We start from the raw sequence: 26,174 nt of genomic DNA, 5'->3' as shown, positions 1-26,174 counted from the left end.
GAAAATGAGGATAGAGAATAGAGAAAGCTTAAGTTTATGATAACACAACACCGTTATAAATGATGACGCAGGATCAAAGATACTACTGTAGGAAATTCTATACAGGGTGGCCATTTGAAAACGAAACAGAGCCTATTTTGGGAACCTCAAAACATTTACGAAAAAATCCTCGGACCCGTCAATTTTTGATTCAAGGGGGAACCATTTTTTTGCTAGTTTCGCCCCCCTAAGGGCAAAGCCCTAGCGGGGGTGACAAGTGCCCCCAAAATTTTAAATTGAATGGGGGGTCGAGTGATAACTTATTTTGAAGGTATTTTTATGTGGATTATAACCCTTAAGTTTTAAATCGCTACTAATTTGCCTAGCCGATACAGGGGCTAATAAATGTTAAAAACGTGTCAACATTTTCTTATGAAAAAAATGCTTGTAAATGAATTAGTTAAATAACAAAAATTAATACAACAGTAAATACAAAAAATGTTGTTCTCCTACATTCTGAACCGTACTTTTTGTTGTTGTTTTTTTCTTTTTAATACCTGTAGGTAGGTGGCTATGCCAATTCTGCAACGGAAATCTTGGTTATTGTTGAGAGCGTTACTATAGCAACATTTTAAAGTTTAATAGTGCTTGTCAGTTGTTGTTGTCAAATAATAGTAGTGACAAATACACACCTGTCGCTATTGGGCTGATTCAAATCCCAGAATATTTCGTGAGGTGCATACACATACACAACGTCCCGAAAAATTGAATGTTTGGGCTGGCATTTTTGGTAACCATATCGTAGGCCCCTTCTTTTTACCTGGAAATCTAACAGGAGAGAAGTACTTGAAGTTATTAGAAAATACGATTCATCCAGCATTAGTAGAGATACTAGAAAATAACAACGAGTACTTGGAAAATCGTATAGTATTTCAACAAGATGGTGCGCCACCCCACTATGCTGCAAGGGTTCGTCAATATTTGGACCAAACGTTTCCAGGTCAATGGATTGGAAGAAGAGGAGCTATTGAATGGCCTCTCGTTCCCCGGACTTAAATCTGTTAGATTTTTTTTATGGGGACATTTAAAAACTAAAATTTATGCTAGTCAGCCAACGTCGCTAGAGAACTTGCAACAAAGAATAATTGATGAATGTCGTCAAATCACCCCAGAAGTTTTGCAAAATGTACGGGAAAGGTTTGAACAAAACCTGTATTATTGTATGGAAGTCGAAGGCCAACATTTCCAACATTGCTTGATTTTAGCTTTAAGCACTTAAAATAAAACTTATTTAAATCTTAAGAGTTATAATCTACATAAAAATACCTTCAAAATAAGGTATCACTTGACCCTCCATTCGATTTAAAATTTTGGGGGCACTTGTCACCCCCGCTATGGCTTTGCCCCCAGGGGGGCGAAACTAGCAAAAAAATGGTTCCCCCTTGGATCAAAAATTGACGGGTCCGAGGATTTTTTCGTAAATGTTTTGAGGTCCCCAAAATAGGCTCTGTTTCGTTTTCAAATGGTCACCCTGTATTAAGTGTTTTCTACAATAATAGTTTTCCACTAAAAATAAGATTTTTTAGTGGAAAACTTATGTATTATTGCACTTGGTAAAATTTAGTCATTATTATAGTTATTAATATTACTACAGTAAAAAAAAACATACTTACCTTTCCTTTAACACACGCACAATAGTTAAAGCCGTTAAAACTCACTTCATTTACAGACGGATTATTATTTGAATTGCTACGAATCGTGTAGCTGGGTATCAAAGCAACGACTGATTTTGTTCAAACGTTCGACACATCCCTTTGACTTGAGGTCATTTTACCGACACCGGACGGAACGTCTTTGAACACGAACGTTTGCCGCTCGACATTGGAAGTAGTAGCGGACACATGATGCGTCAAATTGTCAAACGTTCAGCGTTGGAAGGTGTTCGTAGCATCGTGTAGCGCCGGCTTAACAAGAGCGCGAAGTTCAATTTCGCGCATTGAGACTGAAAGTATTTCGACGAGGCGAAGCCGAGTTAAAACATCAGTCAACCGATTGCGTCACCAATGTGAACGAACCATGCACGAAACGCTCGGTCTATCAGACCGCATTTAGCCGGAAAGTAAACAAATTATAGTATTTTACATTATTAGCCAGGTAAGTGAGTTTTTACTGGCGATAGGAGAAGTTGACTAGCGAGCCGTTAGGCGAGCCTGTCATCTCCTAGAGCCAGTAAAAACTATTACCTGGCGTATAATGTACAATATTTTATTTGTTACTCATTTGTAAACGTAAATAATTAGTTCTTAAATTGATCTTGAAGAAATGTCTAAAATATCTTGTTATCCATGTAACAGAGACTTCGCATTAATTCTGGCCAATGAAATTACTAGATTACTAACTTGTAAAATTTTTACAGGTCTGCTGTCAGTTTTACAAGTCAGTAGCGTTTAAACATGACGTTTACCCGTTTGCGTTTTGTCTTGTTAATCAACGTTTACAACTGAGTAACAAATAAAATTGTTTATAAGGTATCCTATCCTATTGTCAATGACCGTCTAAAGTTTGGACAGTTTCATACATTATATCATAAACTGCGTAGTTACCATGATAAGTTTTTCCAGTTTTTAAGAATGTCGGTTAGTTCGTTCGACAAGCTTCTACAGACAATTAGACCCATTTGTAATGAGAAAATCAATATCAGCAGAGGAAAGGCTATCAATGTGTTTGACTTTATTTATTTTTATTACATATTTTTACATGGTATTCTGGGAAACTCTATAGAATGTACTCATAAGAGTAATTGTGTGATGATTGGATCTTCAACATCATTTTGACTGGTATCTTCATAACTTTGTTCGGAGTAGATGTTAGGTGAATAACGTGAGGATACCACTGAATCTGTTGGGGGACCTGAATGGAATGTATATTCGTCTGCATCTTGTTAATTATAGGGCGACAAATATAAATAAGCATGACACAGGATTTACTTAGTAAGTATATTGTAAGTGACGGCTCTTACTTACATGTCATGCCAATATATATGTGAAGGTCATTAGTCAAGCGCTACCTAATGTATCGTCAATTGTGGCTACAGCCACGTCTAATACTAATTCCGTAACATCTGCCTTTGGAAGTTACAAGTCTAATTTATTAGGTGCCTTAATTTGTCTGCCTGACCGAGTAGTTACATTAAGGTTCGGTGTCGAACCATTGTCATTAGCAGGTTTATTATTAACATTATCAAAATTACTATAAATACAGTAATTATTACAATCATTGCAATTATTATCTATATTATAATCGGTATTAAGATCTACGTGTGTATTATTTAATTTACCATATTTTGGATTACAACTGGATTTGTAAAATTTCTTTATGTGCACCCTATTTCGTCTATAATGCATCCCATCCCTAGATTGAATGATGTAGCTTTTTGGCTCAGGGCCAACCTGCGTTATTTTTCCTTGTATCAATTTCTTACCTGACGGAATCTTCTTAAACAATACATCGTCTTCAGTCATTAATTCTGGTAGTTTGGTTGCTCCTCGATTGTAAACGTCTTTCATCATGTTTCTATCTTCGACCCAATTTTCATAACGATTTACATCTATTCGTTTCGGTAGAAGCCCATCTGCATGAACTGGTGGGGAACATCTAAGACGACATCAGGAGTTGAGCAGGACTGTTCTTGCTGTCGTTTGGTGTATTCCTATACTGTAATAATGTTAGATAGGGATCTCCATTCGACTCGATAGTTTTCATTAGCATTCACTTGATATGTTGAATGTCCCACTCTTTGATAAAATTGGCAAAGTATACGGCATTAAATAAAATTTGTGTTACCGGTATTCCCTGTCGACTAAATATGGATTTCAGCTCATTGATGACTATTTTTGCGTTTGTGCCATTCCTAAGTACTGATAATTCGATAAATTTAGAAAAATAATCTATACAAATAAGATATTTATTTCCCTTTAATTCCATGAAGTCAACACCTACTTTGTTCCATGGTATTGCTTTAATTTCGTGTGGCAATAAAGGTTCCTTTGAGTTGTTATTACTATATTCCAGACATGCTACACATGTCGTTACAATATTTCGCACGTCATTTGACATATTAGGCCAGAATAATGCATTCTTAGCATAATCAAGGCATTTACGTAGACCAAAATGACCCGTATGAATTTTAGTTAGCATTTTTGACCTAAGAGCTTTCGGAACCACTAAGTTATTTCCTTTGAACACTAGCCCATCAAGTACATTAATTTCCTCTTGAAAGTTGTAATATGGTTTAGTCTGGGGGACGATTACTCTTGGCTAGGGGCGGCCAACCTGTTTGACAAAGTTTTACGATGGTTTGCAATTCCTCGTCATTTTCAGTTTCCTTTCGAAAGGACTCTAATGTTTTAGGTGATGTTCTAAACATGACTTGAGCATATTTATGTGTAACGTGATATCTTCTTGTAAATCTACAATGGAGTCTGACAAAGGCGATCTGGATAATGTGTTCGTATGCACTGAATTTTGAGCATAAACCTTTGGGGAAGGCGGCCTTAGCTCAAAATTTTCCTGAGCTGTAAATATTTGTTTAATTACACAAGTTGGCTTAAATTTAAAACAGTCTGACATTATATACTTGCTTTTTCGCTTTTCTAAGACTTAACAATAGGCAGACACAAAATACAAATATTGACGAAGCTTAAAACTACTTTGAATCCGAACTATGCACCTCGTCGTCATTTATTTTCAGTTTCGTCGACTTTCGGCGACATTATAAGTAAAATATCTTCAACTGAAAGTGGGGCGGAATCACCGTCGAACCAATTTAACTCGAATCTGTCATTCAGCAAAATCCATCCATGTTCTTTCGCATTCAACAGACATTTTTCGCGTGTAGCATTTTGCCATAAGGTGGAATCAGAAAAGAGTCGAAACCACGAATTTTTTTTTAATTTCTCGTCACTTTAATTGCTGACTTTTCTTTTCCTGTAAAAATTCGCCGTCGCAATCGGTGTACGCGTGAAATCCTGTCAAAGTTCTATATAAATTTTTTCCAAGTTTTTTCGATAATTCAGAACAATTCAAGTGTTCTACTCCAGATGTTTTTTTTTGCAGCAACAAGCCAGACTTCACACTCGAAAAGCTTTCGAATATTTCCCAACAGAATAATCATTACATCAGTATCGGACGACTGTACAATAACTTTACATTTGTTTTCGCATTTCGATATGTGATAAACGATCCGCTTATCTGCCTCTTCGTGTTCGCTTGGTTTCTTCGTTTTTTACAATTCGTTGGACAGTTTGGGCCTATTACGAATAGTTACACCGATTTAAAAGGAGAATCATTTCAAGTTCATAGAAACTGGTTTGCAAAAGATCAGAAAAACCGACACAAGCGTCTCCTCTCCTTTTTTAGCAAAAAAATGTTACAGACAAATAATTCTGCATGCTGGAAATGAGAAAGGATTCATATCTGGTGCCAATTTAATATTTGCGTAAAAAACTTCAAGTGATAATTATCACGAAATGAACCAGACAAATTTCCAGTATTGGTTCCAAAATCAATAAAATCCTATAAAATAGAACAATAATTTGTTAATGACATTCATAGAGAAGAATAGGTATAAAATAAAGTTACTTACTTAACTTACAATAAAAAACATCAGAGCTAGTTTGCTCTTCCATCTCGATATCTTCACCAATTTCAATTTCATCACTCGATCCATTATTTTCATTTGGGGCGATCGTTTCTCGGACCTTCTTTTAATAACTGACTTTCTTGACAAATTGCTTTTACTTCTTCCAGTCGAGTCCTTATTACATTTTTAAAACAATCCTCAGTTTTTATGTGTAAATCTTTGGTCTGACAAATGCACGACGTTATAAAAAGCGAAATACGGTTTTTATACATTTTCACAGCCAATTTTTCTTTTTCTCCTCTTGCGGCACCAGCTGATAACTATAACTATTGTTGGGACGAGGGAAAATTAATAACTCCAGACGGCCACGCACAAGACAATTTATTCACATTGAATAGGTTCCGAAAAATTCACAGATTTCGCAATCCTTGCAACCAGCGGAGACATTGGAAATGACAACGGTATAACGTCATAATGTAAAATACAAAAAACTGTTTATTATATACAGGGTCATTCTTGACGAGCGTCAGTTAGAAAGATATGGAAAACCTTTGAAAATTAAGCTAAACTGATAAGTCCTTTAAGGGTTTTGGCACATGCTGAATTGAACTAAAATATTTTCAAAATGGCGCCACTTCCGGAAATACCGGAAGTGGCCATCAACTTTGTTATTTTAAATAGGGACCCCCTATTTTTTCTACATTTTCGGATTCTACGTTGAATTTGGAGTACAACGATATCCCATAGTTGACCCTTTGCTCCAAGGGCTTCGCCGATATTCAAGTTTTTGTGTCAAAAATTGAATTTGCAGGGATAACTTTAAAAATTTATTATTCGAAAACGGTGAGAGATATTGCAAAATAGTTTTCAATGTTTTATTAAGGAAAGATCGAATTTTCTTATGGTATGCGTAAGAGTGTAAAAAAGTGAGACTACGTCACTTTTTCAAAGCTCTCAACTTTTAAACTTTTAAATATCCGTAACTCCATTTTTTCAAATGGCACCCCCCATTTTGTTCTTCACCCTTGTCTTCCTTTTTCCCAGACCTTTAATTTGATGAAAAATGTCAAAAGCTGCTTCAAACGGTTTCCGAGATATTCCATGTTTTAGTTGCTTCTTGTGGAAAATTGATTAAAAAATTAAGTCGCTTGATGTTATTCTTTTGTTTTTATTCGCAATTCGCAAATTACTACATTTCACGAATAACGGTATCTTTCAAACAAAAATACAAAAAAGGAAGCCTGTGGTAGACTCTGAAGAACAGGAAATAACTATACTGATGTATTTTGCTGCAAATCCAACTGCATCGCTTAATGATATCCAAAGAGAAATTGACATATCAGACACGAGTGCACAAAGAATGGCGCCACTTCCGCAAATACCGGAAGTAGCCATCAACTTTGTTATTCTAAATACCGACCTCCTATTTTTTTTAATTTTTCGGATTCTACGTCGAATTTGGAGTACAACGGTACCGTTATTCCTGAAATTTTATAGTAATTTGCGAATTCTAGCCTATGTGAGTTGCGCCTTGTCAGGGTATCTTTCGGAAAAAAGACGACAAGTCCTGGCAGCTATTCGATTACAATCACCGTGTATTAATATTAAATTCACAAAATCTTCATTAGTGTAACCCAAACGAGCCATTATTGACCAGAAGTATAAGTTCAAACAGCGAAAAATTTGACGTTTAAACATTATCATAATAAAAACAAAAGAATAACATCAAGCGACTTAATTTTTTTATCAATTTTCAACAAGAAGTAACTAAAACATGGAATATCTCGGAAACCGCTTGAAGCAGCTTTTGACATTTTGCATCAAATTAAAGGTCTGGGAAAAAGGAAAACAAGGGTGTAGAACAAAATGGGGGGTGCCATTTGAAAAAATGGAGTTACGGATATTTAAAAGTTTAAAAGATGAGAGCTTTGAAAAAGTGACGTAGTCTCACTTTTTAGACTGTTACGCATACCATAAGAAAATTCGATCTTTCCTTAATAAAGCATTGAAAACTGTTTTGCAATATCTCTCACCGTTTTCGAATAATAAATTTTTAAAGTTACCCCTGCAAATTCAATTTTTTACACAAAAACTTGAATATCGGCGAAGCCCTTGGAGCAAAGGGTCAACTATGGGGTATCGTTGTACTCCAAATTCGACGTAGAATCCGAAAATGTAGGAAAAATAGGGGGTCCCTATTTAAAATAACAAAGTTGATGGCTACTTCCGGTATTTCCGGAAGTGGCGCCATTTTGAAAATATTTTAGTTCAATTCATCATGTGCCAAAACCCTTAAAGGACTTATCAGTTTAGCTTAATTTTCAAAGGTTTTCCATATCTTTCTAACTGACGCTCGTCAAGAATGACCCTGTATAGTTATTGAATTATGTACAAACGTTAAATATTTTCAAAAACTTAAGTATTTCTGACATAAAAAATGCAAATAAAAATTCAAATCGTACAAAACAAAATATCTTTTACCTACCACATGGATGTATCAAATTTATTATAACCTCCACTAATAGTTGACGGACCTACACTCACATTAGTGCTATCATTATCATCATCGCTTGACGACGATTGAACATTTTTATGGTGTTGAAATTCCAGGTGTGTTTTGACCATTTATAATTTTTATTGCAGTTATTAACTTAGTTCGTAACAATATTAATGGCTCCTTTATATCAACGATTCCAAAACGATCTACAGCCAAACGAAATTGTTGATTGCCAGCCAAACATTTCAAATCATTGATAAAACGATCTAAAGATGCTAACATCATGACTTTACTTTCCGAGTTTCTCCAATGCTCAATAGTAGGTACTAAAAATGAAACCCGATGTCGCGGCTGTAACGCTTTTATATCATGCACTGTAGAGCGGCAGAAGTATTCTTTGGAGGTGGTAAGATGTTACCTGGCTTGGCTGTTTCAATACACCTCCTATATCTCAGAAGGTACATAAAGCACCTTCATTATCGCTAGGCGCATCATCCTTGTCGCTGTCGATGCCATTTTTGGAGGATACAAAACTATCTGTATTTAATCGCAATTTTATAGGGTTTTAAAATTCTCTTCTTCGGAACTAAGCTCTTCTAAAGTATTTAACAATTCTTCAATTTCACGTGGATTTCCAGAATTATATCGTTTTCTGTAAGTTGGTCTGTGTTTTTGTATGATATATCATACGTTGGGCAGTAATTGCGTGCGTCGGAGGACACTTATAATTTTTTGGATTAGGTTTGTCTGTGTCTTGTTTCTTTTTCTTATTGTAAAGTTTATAATGTTTGTTTTGTACAACTGAAAGTTTGCGTAATTCTTTGCTTTAAATTAAACCGGTCTTTGTTATTTAGGTTTTGTTTCATTTTGAGTCAGAGAGAAAGTATTGTCGGCGTTTGTTTAAATTGGTTGAAGCTTGTTTTAAAATCTTGGGGGGGGGGGGGGGGGGAATTTTTTTGAAAAAAATAGTATATATACCACGGTAGAGAAGTCTATTATTGCCTTCGCACCTTACACCCCTCGGCGCAAGCGCCTCGAGATGTAATCTTGGTGCTCAGGCAATAATACTGTACTTCTCTACCTTGATATATAATGTACTATTATCGCGCGTTTAAATTCCGTGCGATGCACTTTTTCTATGCATAATCTTTTCTAGGTACGATGTTATAGAAATTAGGTCAAACAAATACGTGTGCATGAGACAATTTCACGCTTAATATTTTTTTAGGGAAAACGCAACATGAAAAATTGCACATATTTGACTCGGGTGCATTTACAATAACGTCGCCGCATTTTTTCGTTATGTATATATTTAATAATAACGATTATCATAGATGTGTTAATGCCAAAAACATTGCATTCGTAGGTAATTCGACGTTTTAAGAATAGCTAATTAGTTGTAGGTGCAAATTAATGCGCACCATTGGAAGTGCAGTAGATACGCGTTTTATTCATTTTGCTTTACGAGAAGTTCCTAGAGCTAAAATTAATAATTCCCATTGAGGGTAAAATGCCTATTATTTGCGTTTTATGTCTATTTAAATGTAGGGGAACCCGGGGCAAAGTGGATAGGTTAAGGCCAAAAAATCCATAAATTGATGAAAACAACATTTTAAATAACGGTACTGTGTTTATATGATAAATATAGGATTCCTTTACAAACTGGTGTAACATAAGGATCATAATGAGAGCATATATTTTACTGCGATTTTTTTTGTGATGATAACATTTTCTTCCACTTTGCCCCATATACGGGGCAAAGTGAAATTTAAAATGGGGCAACATGAAAATACTTTATTTACAGAAAAATCTCAGTCTTGTTGATACAGTTTTACAAAAATTTAATTTTACCATAACGGAGCAGTTCATAAGAGTGAAGACGACCAATTATCTCATTCAAAAACACCTCACTTTCGTCGGGAATCGCAGGAAAAACGTAAATATTTTTGCTTTGTCTGTATTCTCGCATAAATTTTACATTTATTCGGTTTTTCTTTGCACACATCACTTGTGCAACAAATCGTTTTTTAGTTTTCTTGGCCTCATCTTGTAAGTCTATTAACACATAATCGTTAGGATGAATATCAGCAACACTGACTGTGGAATAATGCAGTGGTCTGTCTTCTTCGAAGCTCAACTCACTTTCATTTTCAGCATCTGGAGATTCTGAAGAATCCGCGTAACTAATAGTTTCATTAGAACCTGAAAGGTCTGATTCTACAAATACTTTCTTCTCAGTGTTCTTATTCTCTTGTTTTCTCTTCACAGGACAATTATTTATTTTTGGGCTACTGGATATTTTGCGCTTAACCGCCTTTGTAGGAATTTTCGGAGTTGAATGTTTTTCTTTGATTTCCTCCATGTTTGGAGTGGACGTCAAGATCATAGTCTTCCCTCGATTCCGGTTTGTTCTTTGTTTAAGTTGAACATCGGCCTTTGGAATAGGTAAAATTTCTTCTGGTGCCAATAGCTTTTGTGACTTTGATTGTGGCTTATCTGGAATGCTTGAGGTTGTAGCTGCTGGTGGTGGGGTTGTATTATTTACTTCTTGAATCAAGTTTTCTAACGCAGCTGGCGGTGTTGGAGGAAGTTCTCTATTTGTTGTCTCAGATGGTTCGAATAAGTCATCTGGGAAGATGTGAGGATTGTATGGGAATATTCCTGTATTTTGAAACCCGCTTGTTGCATTCTGTTGAGTCGATGCACGTTGATATGCTTTACCAAATAGAGCTCCAACATTATGGATAGTTACAACCTTTCCGGGATGGTTTCTTTGCCACGCCCTCACCTCTTGCTCGTAAAAAGCACTCAATGGGAACATATACGATACATCCAAGGGCTGTAACCTATGAGAGGTATGTGGCGGTAAAATCAGGATATGCACATTGGTAGATTTAGCTAATTCCATCATCTCTATATTTTTTGTGTGCGTTGCATGGCCGTCCATTATTAACAAAACGGGATCCGTGTTGGTGGGTTTTGCATACCTTACAAAATGTTTAAACCACACTACAAATATGTCAGTTTGCATCCATCCGGAGGGATGACAAACGACTACACTGTCAGGTGGTAAACCAACATCAAATAGTGGATTCAGGCGTACTCTTGGGAATATTAATAAAGGTGGAATATAATGTCCACTGGCACTAACGCAGATCTCTGCAGTAACTAACGTTCCTCGTTCAGCAGACGAGAGGGATCCTATCTGTTTTTTTCCCTTCAAAGACAAAATTTTACTTGGTTTGTTGGGGACTGTTGAAAGACCAGTTTCGTCGCAATTGTAAATCTGACTGGCAGTGAAGTGGTATTTGTCCATTAACTCGCCTAACAATGCAAAGAAGTTTGCCACATTTGGTCGGTTAAATGCTGCTGCCCTAGCTGCAGAAGTCTTTTCCGGCAAACGTAAGGATATTTCCGGATTCCGTTTGAGAAAATTTGACACCCAGTCCTCGCCAGCTAAAGCAGTTTTCTTACAAAATGAATGCGGTATCCTATTTAATTCTGCGTATTGGTAGGCTAGAGACCTGAAGTCTCGCATACTTAAACCAAAAAGCCGTTTTTCCATAAGTAAAATGTAGTCCCGTAGCTGCTGTTCTTGCTCCTTGGTAAACGTAGGTCGATACCTCCCTAGTTTTTTCTGCGAAGCTTCCTCAGCTGAACTATTTAATTTCATTTTCCTATATAGTGTAGTGAGGGGAACATCATATGTTTTGGCTGCCATTGCAACACTTAAGTTTCCTGCTTTACAATCGCTGATTGCATTCTTCATACCTTCCTCGCTCCACGAGTGTTGAGTACTCTTTCGTTTATATTTACGGACCATGCTCGTCTAAAATGTACACCATATTAATATTTACATAGATATGATGCAAGTTTTAAATATTAAATATCCAGGGGCAAAGTGAAAACTAGTTTCAGTTTGCCCCATTTAAAATTTTTCACTTTGCCCCATTGTGCATCATAACAAAAGTAGGTTATCTTTTGCTCTCTTCCTTTACTTTCCAATATCAAATGGTTACGGTTATTTGTACAATAGTCTAGTATAATTAATAAACACATACAAAGTTATCGTGAATATTGTTTATACAGAAAAAATTGAAAAAAACTTACCATGAAAAGTTACAACATGTGCACCACAAACCACAAATGACAGAGTAAAATGATTGGAGGTTAGTGTGGAAGTGATTCCGCTACATATAATCTATGGTGCCTCTATTACGCATATATTTCACAAAAATTCGTGTAGATGTCGGTACAAATATCAGATGTATAATTAATTTTCACTTTGCCCCGGCATTTCACTTTACCCCGGGTTCCCCTACGCTTCACCTACATGATTAATTAGCATGTCATTTATATTATAAAGGTTTTTGGTATAAAATTTTATAATCGATCAATCGAACACATAATCAACCAAATAATTAGAAATTATGATTTGCATTCGAATGCATAAGAATCTGGCCTTTGCATTTAATATTTTTGTTATTTGCTAGGGTAAATGGACCAGTCCACTTGTCAATTAAAATAAGAAATACAATGTATACAAATCTTTATTTTCCTCTATCAATAAGTACGTCAAGTAGGTCGTTGTAATTCATAATTCGTGCTTATTAGCTTGAACACACTTAATTTTTTCGGCATCCTCCTGTATTGCGCGTTGGACTTCTTGGCTTTAGTTGTATTTTATTCAATTCTCGCTGTACATCTAGCACTTCAAAATCCCACTTCAACTTTTAAATTTTACTTAGTAAATCGTCTATTCCTTGTCTCTGTCTGCTCACTTTCGCAGTTATCCTATTTACTTTTGACATGCTTACTGGTACCTATTCTTTATGAATATGACTTCTACGGTGCTCTGGTAAACCGTTTATACGCACCATTACCCAAGAAATAAACCACGATCGAGTTACAACCTTCAATGAGCATAGTTCAGAACCACTTTAGTTTTCACAATCGACCTGTTACCTACAAGGCAACGATCACAACTACTCTAGGTCCTGCTTGACCCAAGTTCAGAACCATTTGACCTTGACGTTCATAACCACTTTAGTTCAGGCAAGAACCGCCGTCAACGTTTGACTTTTCAGTGACAATTTTAGCAGAGTTTCAAACCCACGTCCACGTTTCACCTTCAGTGACATTGATTTTAGCAGAGTTTCAAACCCACGTCCACGTTTCACCTTCAGTGATATTGATTTAGCAGAGTTTCAAACCCACGTCCACGTTTCACCTTCAGTGACATTGATTTAGCAGAGTTTCAAACCCACGTCTACCTTTGACCTTCCAGTGACATTGATTTTGAATCGGCTATGCTATACTACTCGCATTCGTAGTAGAAAATTGTTGGATACAGAGGCGATACCAATGGACTACCAAAGAAATCTACCAACACCCAATATCTCAACAAATGACGTATATTATAAACGTCAATTGTCGTTTTATTCCTTCAACATTCATAGACTATCTGATGCCGACTTTGTGTTTTACACGTATCCACAGGAAATTGCAAAGAAGGGATCAAACGAGGTATGCTCCTTTGTGCAAGACTATATTACTCATCATCTTCCACAAAACATCAAACATTTAAATATTTTTTGCGATTCTTGTGCTGGACAAAATAAGAATTTTACAACTTTTCGATATTTCCATTACTTGGTTCACCGTTCAAACAGATTTGATAGTATTAGAGTTACGTTTCAAGTTAGAGGACATTCTTACATGGAATGCGATAAGAATATGGGATTATATGCTCACCCCGCCCTCAAGATCACTCAATGTAGTACCCCTACTTACCCGCCAGAATTCGCACAATTTACAGCCAATTCAAAAAACGCGCCAATTCCAGGACTGCCTCCTAGCCCTCAAAATGGCCAACTTCATTACTCTGCTGTGCGCGCCAGATTGCACGCGTGTTTAGGTTAGGTAAAAAATTTTCTACTTTGTTGGTGAAAATAGGTCGTCGAAGGAAGCGTTCGCCTTCAGTTTCCGATTCCTCTGAAGATGAGGTTCGGTATCGTGTAAGGAAGTTGAGAGAAGCTTTTGAGCGCCGTGAGCGTCATCTTGCTCGTGCTAGAGATCACTTTAATTTCCCTGCGGAGCCCCCTTCTTCGTCGCTTGCTTCTGAAGCTGGGGCTGTAGAAGAGACGGCGGAGGGAAGTGAGTTTATTAGCTTATTGGTACATTTTATGTTTAAGATTAGTGGTTGACTCGGACCTCTTTTGAGGTTATTCATCGTTCGTTTAAAAAATTGTTGGTTTTTCAATTTGAATTGAGACTGTTGACTAAGGATTTGTATCCTTTTAGTTCCTGACCCGGTGGGCAGTGAAGGTCGAGAGGCAGTGGTGCCGCTAGACGATGGAATTCTGAAAATTCTGGGACGACAGGAGTCATCGAGCATTAACTCAGAAGTTATTCACCGAGATTTGGCTGAGATTTGGGGAAAAATCCTTCAATCTGGGTTAACCGAGGATGCTCGTTCAGCCATTATGGCAAAGTATCCTTTGATCTCAAATTGTCCCCTTTTGGAACCCCCAAAAGTGAACCGTGAGGTTAAAAACTCTGTCTCCGAAGCTACGTTGGCCCGAGACTCTCGATTGATGGCTATGCAGAGCAGAATTTGTTCAGCCCTCTCGGCATTAGGAAGTGCTATCAACATTCTTCTGATTGAAGATGAAGATACGAGTCGCCTGTTGGTGGAAAAGTGCAGTGATGCAGCTCGCCTGATCGCCGACCTTCATCATGAACAATCACAAGCCCGTCGAATGATCTTGAAAGGTGCTCTTAACAAGGACCTGGCTGCTACTTTAACTGAAGTCTCGGTGGATGGTTGGTTATTTGGCGATAACTTGAGTGATCGTATTAAGGCAGCAAAAGCCTTAGACAAGACTACGGTGGAATTACGTGCTCGTTCAGCTTCCAATCCAGTAGCTCCTCGGGCTGTGCCTTCGTTAAACTTCCGAGGTCCCCCTCGATTTGCAATGAAACAGCAGGCTCGTCAAGGTGGACCGCGTACCCAAGTTCAGAGCCTAAGATCGCAGATCAAGAAATCGTTGACAACCAGGTCTGCTCCGTCCTTCCGTCCTCAGCGGTTTCCTCCAGCATCTCGAGAGGAGCGTTTTCACCGGCCGTCGAGACGCCATTGAGGCCTCTAATTCAAAAGGCAGGTAGTCTTAATTTATATATTGACTTTTGGAAGTCTTTAACAAAGGATAACCTTTTATTGTCCTGGATTCAAGGCCTCAAAATTCCTTTTGTAAGCATTCCTGTTCAGCCTTATTTTCCCAGGGAGCCCTGTTGGTCTCCTAGGGAGAAATCTAGTTTGAATACTATTATTAAGGAAATGTTAGACTTTCAGGCTAATTCAGAATGTCACTCTTGTGAGGGACAGTTTCTGTCATCCTTTTTTCTGGTTCCCAAACCAGACGGTTCTCACCGATTCATTTTGAATTTAAAAATGCTTAATAAATATTTGGAGCCACCACATTTTAAACTGGAAAATTTTTCCCTAGTATCTAGTTTGTTGTGTCCTGGAGGTTACATGGCAACAATAGATTTAAAAAGCGCTTATTTTATGGTCCCGGTAGACCCGCTTTTTAAGAAATATTTACGATTTAGGTTCAATAATATTTTGTATGAATTTAATTGTATGCCTTTTGGCCTGGCAATTGCCCCGTGGGTATTTACAAAATTGATGAAACCTGTTGTGACCAAATTAAGATCTATGGGTTTTTTATCAATTGTTTATCTTGACGATTTTCTTGTATTTGGACAATCTCGTGAGTCTTGTGCAGAAAATGTTTTTCAGACTTGCCGTTTATTACAGAAATTAGGTTTCATTATTAATGAGAAGAAAAGCTTTTTTGAGCCTAGTACTCGTTGTACCTTTTTAGGTTTCGTAATTGATTCTATGTCAATGCGAATTGAAATTCCTGTTTCTAAACAAGATTCTATTTTAGTTTTGTTAGAGAAATTTACTACACGCTCTCATTGTAAGATTCGAAAATTTGCTGAACTATTAGGGAAATTGGTGTCTATTTGCCCAGCAACCAAGTATGGTTGGGTTTATACTAAACAACTTGAACGTGCTAAGTTTTTAGCCTTAAAATCTTGTAATGGCAACTTTGATGAATGGATGCACATTCCTCTTTGCGTTATTGAAGATTTGAATTGGTGGAGAAAAAAGATTCGAATTTCGTTTTGTCCTCTCAGAAACTTCCCTTCGGATACGGTTATTTTTACAGATGCTTCTAAGACCGGTTGGGGGGCAGTTTGTGGAAATGATAAGACTCATGGTCATTGGAATGATAAGCAAAAAGTGAAACATATAAATTACCTAGAATTATTAGCTGTTTATTTAGGTATAAAACACTTTACCAAAGATTTGTCTAATCGTAATATCCTCTTGAGGATTGATAATACAACTGCGGTCTCTTATGTAAACAGAATGGGAGGGGTTCAGTTTCCTGAACTCAACAGTCTTGCCCGGTCTATCTGGCAGTGGTGTGAGAAACGTAATTTATGGGTTCTTGCATCTTACATCACTTCGGCATATAACTGGGAGGCAGATTACGAATCTCGGCGGTTATCTGCAGAAACTGAATGGGTTTTATCTTCTGAGGCCTTTGTTAAGGTAGTGACAGCTTTTGGCTCTCCTGAAGTTGATTTATTTGCAAATAAAGACAACAAGAAATGCTCCTTTTACGTGAGTTGGCAGAGGGATCCTGCGGCTTTAGCCATTGATGCGTTTACTTTAGTCTGGTCAGATTATTTCTTTTACGCTTTCCCACCTTTTTCCTTAATTCCTCGGGTATTACGGAAAATCGTTGAGGACAAAGCCCAAGGGATTGTTATTGTGCCCTTCTGGCCAAGTCAGCCGTGGTATCCCTTGTTTTCTTCACTTTTGTGTAGTAAGCCTGTGGTTTTGGAACCAAATACTAATCTTTTGTCTTTTCTTAACAGGAGACACCCGCTAGAGCCCAAACTTTCCCTGGTGGCAGGACTGTTATCAGGGAGGCTTTTCTAAAGAGGGGTGTTCCAGAGTCAGCAGTTCGGATCCTGGTTTCGTCTATTACAACATCCACGTTGCGACAATATGAAGTTGCACTTAAAAAATGGTGGAACTTCTGTTCACAGAGATGTGTGGATCCCTTCACAAAGGACGTTTCCTTGGTTCTGGATTTTTTAGCTCTCCAGTTTGATCAAGGGATTGGTTATAGCACCATTTGCTCAGCTCGTTCTGCGCTATCTTTGCTTATTTCCCCTGAAGTGGGAGAAGATGCAAAAGTCAAGCGACTCATTGAAGGAGTTTTTAACTTAAGAGCTCCCGCTCCCAAATATAATTCGACATGGGACCCGGGACTTGTGTTACAATATTTGGGATCTCTTTACCCTAATAATGTTATTTCGATACAGTTATTGTCAGTTAAACTGATAACGTTATTAGCCTTGGTAACGGCTCACCGCTTACAGACCTTTTCGGTTATTCAAATTACTAACATAGAGCACAAGGCAGATGGAATAGAAATTAAGATTCCTGCTCGTATTAAGACCTCTTCGATAGGGAATTGTCAGCCAGCTTTATTTCTTCCGTTTTTTGTGGACAAACCTGAGGTGTGCGCTGCTTCTGCACTGGAGATGTATCTTAGTAGAACTAAACCTATTCGTGGAACACTGGACAAGCTATTTGTAAGTCTTCGCAAACCTTATAGAGAAATCTCTGCTCAGACGTTGAGTCGTTGGGTAAAGATTGGGCTGAAAAATAGTGGAATAGACACAGATAGCTTCTCTGCTTATAGTACTCGACATGCTGCAGTGTCGGCAGCGAACAGAAAAGGAGTTCATCTGGATGTGATTCGTAAAACTGCTGGGTGGTCGCAAGATTCTAACATGTTTGCCCGATTTTATAATCGACCATTGGCAAACCGTGGGGTTTTTGCCAGAGCCATATTAAAAACTTGTTAGTTTATTTATACTGTTATTTACACTCAGAATGTGTATTTGGTTTTCATGTATTGATTTTATTTCTTTCGAAATAAAGTGTTATTCAGTCGCAATGTACTTTAAACATCTACATTGAGTGATCTTGAGGGCGGGGTGAGCATATAATTATTAGATTAAACGAACTTACCTGTGAAGTTTGATCATAATTATATGACTCACCCCGCCTGAAATGATCACTCCCTCCCTTCCCAATTATTGATTATCCCCTGATCATTTCTTTTGCGACTGATCGGGCTTTGAAGTAATGAAGTTGGCCATTTTGAGGGCTAGGAGGCAGTCCTGGAATTGGCGCGTTTTTTGAATTGGCTGTAAATTGTGCGAATTCTGGCGGGTAAGTAGGGGTACTACATTGAGTGATCATTTCAGGCGGGGTGAGTCATATAATTATGATCAAACTTCACAGGTAAGTTCGTTTAATCTAATAATTAATCAATACAAAAACTAGAGCTGAATTACCTAAAGATTGGGTACAGGTCCTCAAGACAGCTCGAGTTAAACCATCCCCTTTCAAAATCGACAAAAGTACACGATCTGCGATTGTTAGTAGTATAGCTCGTCACATAATTAGACATTCAGCACGTGCTAATTGTGTGCTGCTCCGTAGCAGGTGTATTCCAGGCTTTAAAGCGCTATATGAGATTTTTATATTTCTAGAAACACGGTTGGAAGTTATTGAAAACTGGAAGGGGTTAGGCACAGAGCGTGTGCGAAAATTACGGATGGTTCTAATTACAGCCGTCCTTGTCCAGAATTACTTCATATTAAAGAGGGGAAAAAAAATTAAGCTGGGTTTGTTACCAAATGGGCTTTTAACCAAAAAGATACTTATTGTTAACAAACGCAAACTAAAGGTCATCAATAGTTGTGCATTTGACGCCGTTGTTCAAGCTGTTGCAGCTGCGTACTGTGATTGTGAACAATATAAAACCTTTATAGAAACCAAAAGAGATAAAATTACAGAGCTTATACAGTGTTTGGTTTCTGGGAACAAAAATAATAGTTACAGTATTCGGACATCATTGTTTTCCAGAAAAAAGTACTTATTTCAATACTTTACACATTAATTAACGATACAACAGTCATTAGTTGCGAATGCAATGTATGAATATTATCACATACTTTTACGAAAATTATTACAGCGCTTTTGATAAGCAACAATGCGTTAGAAAGGGTTGCAATGTAAAACAACCCACCATTCCTATGGACACAGTTCCTATTAATGTAAATTATTTAACAAATAATTTCGTCACGCTCGGCGAAGCAATCGAAAATGGGTATTTAAGGTGATGAACTCTCTAGCATTGTAACAACAACAACAAAAATTGCAGAAACAATGCAAAACAAAACGACAGAACCGACAAACGTAAATAACACATTTTCTCAATATGTATATAGCCGGCTACAAGAGATGGATCCAAAGGTAGCCAAAACAAAAAGAAGAGAGATGCTTGTAATATTAGAATCATAATAATTATTAGCTTGAAGTGTATCTCTTCATATTATTATTTATTAGTTGATTTGATGTGTAAGCAAGACTTTGGGACCATTGTATGTAATTAATATATTTTAATTTAAAAAAAGTTGAAAGTATGGTTGTTTTAATTATAACATTTACAATATTTAAGAATACAGATATAATTTTAGACTTGCCAATCCACTTTTCCGGCATCTGACATAAAATAACCACACAACAAATTTCTTATAAGCAACACTTTTTGCAACATTTGATCTCATTCTACCTACGCTTCTCATTACATTTTCACTTTCTGCCCTCCAGGCTCTTCAAGATCAGAATCTACATAGCCGACTGGGCAATACAAATTTTCAGCTGTAGATTCCATTTTTAGTTTGCAGTAGTTGTGGAGTACTACAACTGCCTTTACAATTTTCTCTATATTTTCGACTTTAGCAATTATTGTTGTTTTTAGTATCCTCCATCTAGTAACAAGAATTCTGAATGTATTTTCAATGCACTGCCTAGCTCGGGACAAACGATAATTAAACATTTTTGCTACAAGCTTTAATTTTTACCAGGCATAATATATTCTTTCAATGGAAAGGCCTCATCCCCAACAAAAAAAATATGGCATGCATAGCTAGGGCTCTCCCGTAGACCCGTCTCTCCCCGTTCGCGGCGGCAAACGACGTTTACCTACGGCCCAACACGCGCCCCGCCTTTCCCTTCCTTCGTCTAAACCTAATAAAAAAACGGCGATCTTTGCGAAAACGTAGAACTATACAAAATAGTGATTCACTACCATTATATTCCACCCGAAATACTTGTTCAATAAAAAGTAAAACTAAACGTTACCACCAAATTAGTTACTTTTTATTTCCAAACTGTATAGGCACGGTAGACAGAAAGCACATGGATAAGTTGCATGAGTCTCGGAAGAGGAGGATCACATTTCTTAATTATAAACAATTCTGTAGATGCAAATCTACGTTTTGTCATCATTGATTTCGGCGCATACCAGAAAGAAGGAGACTCGACGGTATTTCAAGACAGTCCATTAGGCAAGCAACCTCGTTGTTTACCGAGAAAATTCTCCAACCCTTTATTCAAGCTTTGAAATCTCTTGAAGTCATATCCGTCCAGAACTTGAATGCTACGAAAAGAGTTTTCAATTACATTACATGAAGGTGCAGACTCAATGTGGAGTGCGCCTTTGAAGTAATGGCAAACAAGAGGATATGTTTCATACACCCATTCTAGTGCAACGAAATTTCATTGATAAAATAGTGCAAGTTTGTTGCATTCTCCACAGTTTTGTTCGCAAGAGAGATGCTATCAATGAAGGTATGAAGATACTGAAACACCCATTAATTTGACGAAGTTCATAATTTGGACAAAGGCTCGCGTAACCGAGGGTTGGATGTTCGAGACTTTGCGCAGTATTTTAGGGAGCATTACATTTCCAGAGAAATTACATGACTTAGGGTGGAATTCATAGATATTACTTAAGTTACACTTACACTTTACTCATATTTAGCGCGTTTCAAAGATATAGTTAAGGTGACGCATGACATTATTGCTATAGTAACGCGCGAAATTCGGACAGATACTAGCAGTAAATATAAGTTCCACTTAAACTAAACTAAGTGTGCACTTAGTAAAGTGTAAGTCTAACTTAAGTAATGTCTATGAATTCCACCCTAAGATTCCACATTTTTGGGCTTTTTGTAATTACAAACTTGGATAATATTTGATTTTAAGACCGGTTTGCACGAAGCCAGTAAAGAAGCAAGTCAAGTGAGTAACTTGTTACAAGTTTCTAGGTCTGTATAAACATCTACTTGTCGTGGGACCACGGGAACGCTCTTCAGAAGTGCTGCACTGCAAGTATGATAGTTTTATTACAAATACGGGGTGAATATGAATACTTGAATTTTCCAGGATTAAAATGTGACCGCCAAGGTGGAATCATAACACAACAACCAAATTTAATGGAACTTTACGTACAACAGGGCTGTTTATGGAACATGAATTTAACAGCATTAAAGGGAATTGTGCAGGAAATGACAATTGAAGATTTTGTGGAGTAGAAGTTATACGGAAAATTAAAAGCGTAAAAACGTATCGGAAACAAGAAATCACAGTACTTAAATCCGAAAAATTAACACCACCAGCATATTTACCATAACGTTTGATTTCCGACACTTTGGGCACTGTCAGTGATTGGGGTTGCTCGATCACCAAAGCGGACATTCGGAGTGTGGTGGAAAAGTTTGTAAACAAACAAGGCAGAATTATTCCACAATGGGAAAACAATATACCGGGATATGATTTTGTAGAAGCGTTTGCAAAATGAAATGGACGCGTTCGCACCTCCAGATGCAGTATGGGGTCTTATGGACTAATTGCCTCTCGTACTAGTTTGCGTCATTCTTCGACAATACTATCCTTGTTTCTAACCGCATTGATGTCAAATTGGCATATGATTAAATTGAAGTATTAAAACAAAACATAATCTCCTTGTGCTGTCATTGTGTCGTTTGGCAAGCATGTACTGTATGCCCATAAGCACCATACTGCATCTGGAGGTGCGAACGCGCTATAGCAACCGCTTAAGCGTAGTTTACACGAGTCAAGTACCTGTTCAATTTACTTAAACAAGTAACTGGAATCCTGTAACTTGATTCGTATGAACAAATTTCAAGTGCGCGATCAAGACCTTGAACAGGTAGCCATGCAAGTCAAGCGACTTGAAACCCTTTCAACTTACTTGTTCAAGACAGCGTCCCCCACCAAGAAACGCAATGCTGGAATGTTGCTTGAACACCATACTTGCCTCATGTAAACAGTCGTTCAAGTGAATACGTTGTGCTTGCAGGTATTTTTGGGGCCGTTTTAGATATTATTAATCGATTTACGCAAGATGAGGTGGACTGAGAAGACAACAGTGAAACTTGTCGAGTTATACGAAGAAAATACATGTCTTTGGGATGTGTCGAGCATTAATTATAGAAATAAACAAATGAGAGATTCTGCTATTAACAAAATAATTGGTGATATGAATATAGAAGGTTTTGGCCCTCAAGATGTGAAGAATAAGATAAAAACTTTGCGTACGACATATTCCCAGGAACGTGCTAAAGTAGAGAAACATAAAAAGTCTGGTGCTGAAACAGACGATGTTTATACTCCTGCAATAAAATGGTTCCACATAATGAACAGATTCATCAAAAGTGTTGAAGCAAAGAGATCGTCGTAAAAGTAATTTGGTAGGTACAAAATAAATACAATAAATAATTCAATAGTAGAATATTACTAACCAAGGGACAACTATCATTATTGGCCAAGCGGCACTTGTTATTTTATTTCAAATAGTTTTTTTGATATAAAAAAAGGTTTACCAAAAAAAGGAGACCACAACCCAAAAAACCGTGCGATTTTCACAGCCAACGAAAAAAGCGCAAGTCATAAGTGATGTGCTGGTGGTGAAGCCCTCAACAACAACAACAAATTGCCTACATATAAAGCAGCAACCACCGCCGTTGCTACCAATGGGATCCATAGCGACGCCGATCCTACCCCCCGTGTTAGATGATCAATGCTCGATCATCACTATACATTCCGATGACGAGTCTGGGGCGCGACAAACCGAAATACGGTAAAATACATTTTTTACATTTGCAATTATTATAGATGGAATTGATTTCTTCGTGTGAATACTATATTGCATGTTTCATTACAGCGCGGGGACGGTGGAGGATCATCAGTTGTCGCAGCTGATGGATAAGTTGGATGCCAATTGTAGTACGGTGCAACAAAATCGGTAAATATTAATCAGTTGTATTGTCATAGTAGAAGATCACATGCAAATTAGTATGTAAGTATTAACGCGCGATTATATTTGTTGCAGAGTGTATCCGCCCCAAATTAAATCGCCTTCACCATCTCATCTGCCACCAGCCGCATTGCCAACGTCAAGGTGTCAGCAAAATGAACAATAGTAAGTTCAGTACAATATCTGAAATATATAGATACTTCGAATGCTCTATTCTTTTTATGCAGTACGACTTCCACGAGCATGACCGTAACAAAAAGCCCTGGCGGTAAGAGCATTGAAACCATGCTTCAAGTATACGGTGTCGGAAAACGAGTCCTAGAGGCCGATGAAGATATAATGGATTTTTCACAGCAGCGACACCGAAGCAGGTAGTGCCGGCAACGTATGTTCGCCTGCTAAAAATGGTGCCGAGTTAGGAACGCCCGCACCGTATGCTTGTGGCAAGGGACAACACCCAGCGGCTCAGCATGGAGTTAGCTGCTTCACGCGAAAATGAAGCAGCGATACAGGGGGAGGTGGAGTACATAAATAAGCTGATGACATTTTTAGTTAATAATTTGTAAATATTGTACCATAATAATAGATAATAATAATGATTGTAATAAAGGGTTATAGTATACGTTCGTTGTCATTTCCATTCACACACGAAAAGGGAAGATAAATAATGCTTAACTTTTTCCTCGTAAAAGATGTATGTATTCGATAATTAACTATTTTAATAGCACTAATACGCCTACGAAACCACCTGACTAAAAACGGGGCGTGCCGTGCCCGTGATGTCACCGGGCAAACGCCGTTTGTAGCAATTTTATAGCGGTTCGAGGTTGGTTTTGTGAGGTTTGGTGATTTCGTCGTTATGGTGAAAACTGAGGAGTATATTAAAGTATGTATAGAGAACGGTAAGAGATGTTTACCGTTCGAAGACAATTGTCGCTCCGCTCCTCCTCCAATTGTTGTCTGAAAACGGTAACTCTTATAGCGTAATAGGAGTAACCCGTGGTGAGACCAGTCGCCCTCCCGTTGAGCAGAGACTAGAGCCGAGAACGTCTCATGCTGAAGAAGAACCCCTTGCGACGACGTTACCAACAGGTATGTACGATGTGCCCGAGTGGCCTTAGCAACGTCTACCCCTGAGCGTGTTAATGTAGCGAAAAAATCCAATGCTGGTGATTCGGATAAGAGTTGGAAAGATGTTGTAATTGGATTTGTTCGGATAAATAATCACCCTGTATTATTTCTGAGAATGTTTGAAAGGTATTGGGAGATCAGTAAGTTTCCAGTTGCGGAAAAGTTTAATTTTGTGCGGGGTTGTTCAGGGAAGAGAGCGCTTGATTCGGTGTTGATGAATGAAGATAAATGGCATAGTTTTGAGGATTTTAGGAGAGAGTTTTCGGACGTTTTTGGTTTGGGGAGGTACGTCGCACCGAACGGTTGAAGCTTTTGACGAGAAGATTTTCTTGCGATAGACATTTGTCAATGCCCGAATATTTCTCAAACAGACAGTTGCAAAATTAGTATTACAAAACCAATACTGAGCCTGCCTCGAAGACCGAGTGAAATCTAAAGGCGTTCCACTGTTATTAGATCATTCCGGCTGGGCTATTTACTATTAAGTAAGTACCGTATCGACAGTATTCGCAACTTTTCCTTAACTAGGATCACGGTCGAATACGGTACAATCGTCAGTTGATGCGACACCGTCGTCTTTTCGCCTTGAACGAAACTCATAACTGTACCTATATACGAAACTATAAACATTTCCAATGTTAAAAGGAATCGTTCCAAGAAGTAAACTATTCCCAATTACATAGGTATTGGTGATATTGAAAACGTCACAATCCGTTTATTCCTCGCAGTCGTAGTTCAAAAAGTTTACCTACTGCTTTATTTTCTACTACTATGACGATACAAATACTACCTTTTTACTTTTTAAGCTTTAGGGCCTTTTGTTAAGGCCAGCCAGATTGCCCGAAACCAATTCAAAAATTGGTGTATATTAAAGATGGACAGTACGAAGATTCGCCAGATCAGTATCCCGGAAATCGACTTACTGTTATTGAATAGCTTTTGAAGACGCAGTTCTTCTGCTTGAAGCCAATAACGTCAGCATTACCGACATCTTAGGCATTTTCGGTAGTTTGATGAAAAAAATATACCAGACTAGAACAGAGCTTCTTTGGTGAAAGAACGATAGATCCAATGCATATAAAAATTTCGCCAAACAATACTTTCTGAGCAGTACCAACGACTTGCTCTGCATTTTGTCAAAGAACAAACTTGATCATCATGAGATTACTTTTGATGCACTGTCAACCGTTCTCGGTAGCCTACCTAATAGATTCATTGTCAACAGCGCTTCATTGTTTGATGAATTTGGATCTTCTGCATAAGATCTATCAACTTTTCGCAAAGGGGGAACATTTGAGAAGTTCAGCAGATGCTGAAAAAATGGGTATACATTTTAGGGAATGAACTAGCATATGTAAGCAAAGTTGCAAGTTTTATTTTTAGCACACCGTGTACAACGGCTTATGTGGAAAGAGAATTTTCAATAATGAGTAATAAATGGAGCGATAATAGAAATAAAAGGAATAAAGGATGACTTTTCTATAAGGACAAACAGTTAGTTTTCGAAATATCGTGGACAGCAGACGAAAAAAAGTTAAAGTAATAACAGACGCAGCTAGACCAAAAGACGTTTTACAAGTAAGGCCCTTTATTGGAATGGTCAACTATTTCTAAATACATTCAGAACTTGGAGGTA

The 26,174-nt window shown here is 37.6% G+C and overlaps 3 protein-coding genes across 3 annotated transcripts; 2 read left to right on the top strand and 1 right to left on the bottom strand.

The window, feature by feature from the left end:
- Nucleotides 1-9,668: 9,668 nt before the first annotated feature.
- LOC116169479 lies at nucleotides 9,669-12,434 on the bottom strand. Its single transcript, XM_031485582.1, has 2 exons — nucleotides 12,228-12,434; nucleotides 9,669-11,946 (listed from the first exon to the last, which is right to left on the bottom strand). Exons 1-2 carry the CDS (start codon nucleotides 12,228-12,230, stop codon nucleotides 9,949-9,951), a joined length of 2,001 nt encoding a protein of 666 aa, XP_031341442.1. The 5' UTR covers nucleotides 12,231-12,434; the 3' UTR covers nucleotides 9,669-9,948.
- Nucleotides 12,435-14,016: 1,582 nt separating this feature from the next.
- LOC116169806 lies at nucleotides 14,017-17,435 on the top strand. The gene is made up of 3 exons (XM_031485983.1): nucleotides 14,017-14,273; nucleotides 14,421-15,276; nucleotides 17,076-17,435. Exon 2 carries the CDS (start codon nucleotides 14,603-14,605, stop codon nucleotides 15,257-15,259), a length of 657 nt encoding a protein of 218 aa, XP_031341843.1. The 5' UTR covers nucleotides 14,017-14,273; nucleotides 14,421-14,602; the 3' UTR covers nucleotides 15,260-15,276; nucleotides 17,076-17,435.
- Nucleotides 17,436-22,846: 5,411 nt separating this feature from the next.
- On the top strand, nucleotides 22,847-24,013 carry LOC116169485. The gene is made up of 4 exons (XM_031485591.1): nucleotides 22,847-23,230; nucleotides 23,315-23,395; nucleotides 23,483-23,572; nucleotides 23,635-24,013. Exons 1-4 carry the CDS (start codon nucleotides 23,124-23,126, stop codon nucleotides 23,780-23,782), a joined length of 426 nt encoding a protein of 141 aa, XP_031341451.1. The 5' UTR covers nucleotides 22,847-23,123; the 3' UTR covers nucleotides 23,783-24,013.
- Nucleotides 24,014-26,174: the final 2,161 nt, after the last annotated feature.

This window comes from Photinus pyralis, unplaced genomic scaffold (genome assembly GCF_008802855.1).
Source record: "Photinus pyralis isolate 1611_PpyrPB1 unplaced genomic scaffold, Ppyr1.3 Ppyr1.4_LG4, whole genome shotgun sequence".
Lineage (NCBI taxonomy): Eukaryota > Metazoa > Arthropoda > Insecta > Coleoptera > Lampyridae > Photinus > Photinus pyralis.
This window is presented reverse-complemented; position numbering and strand designations above follow the sequence as displayed.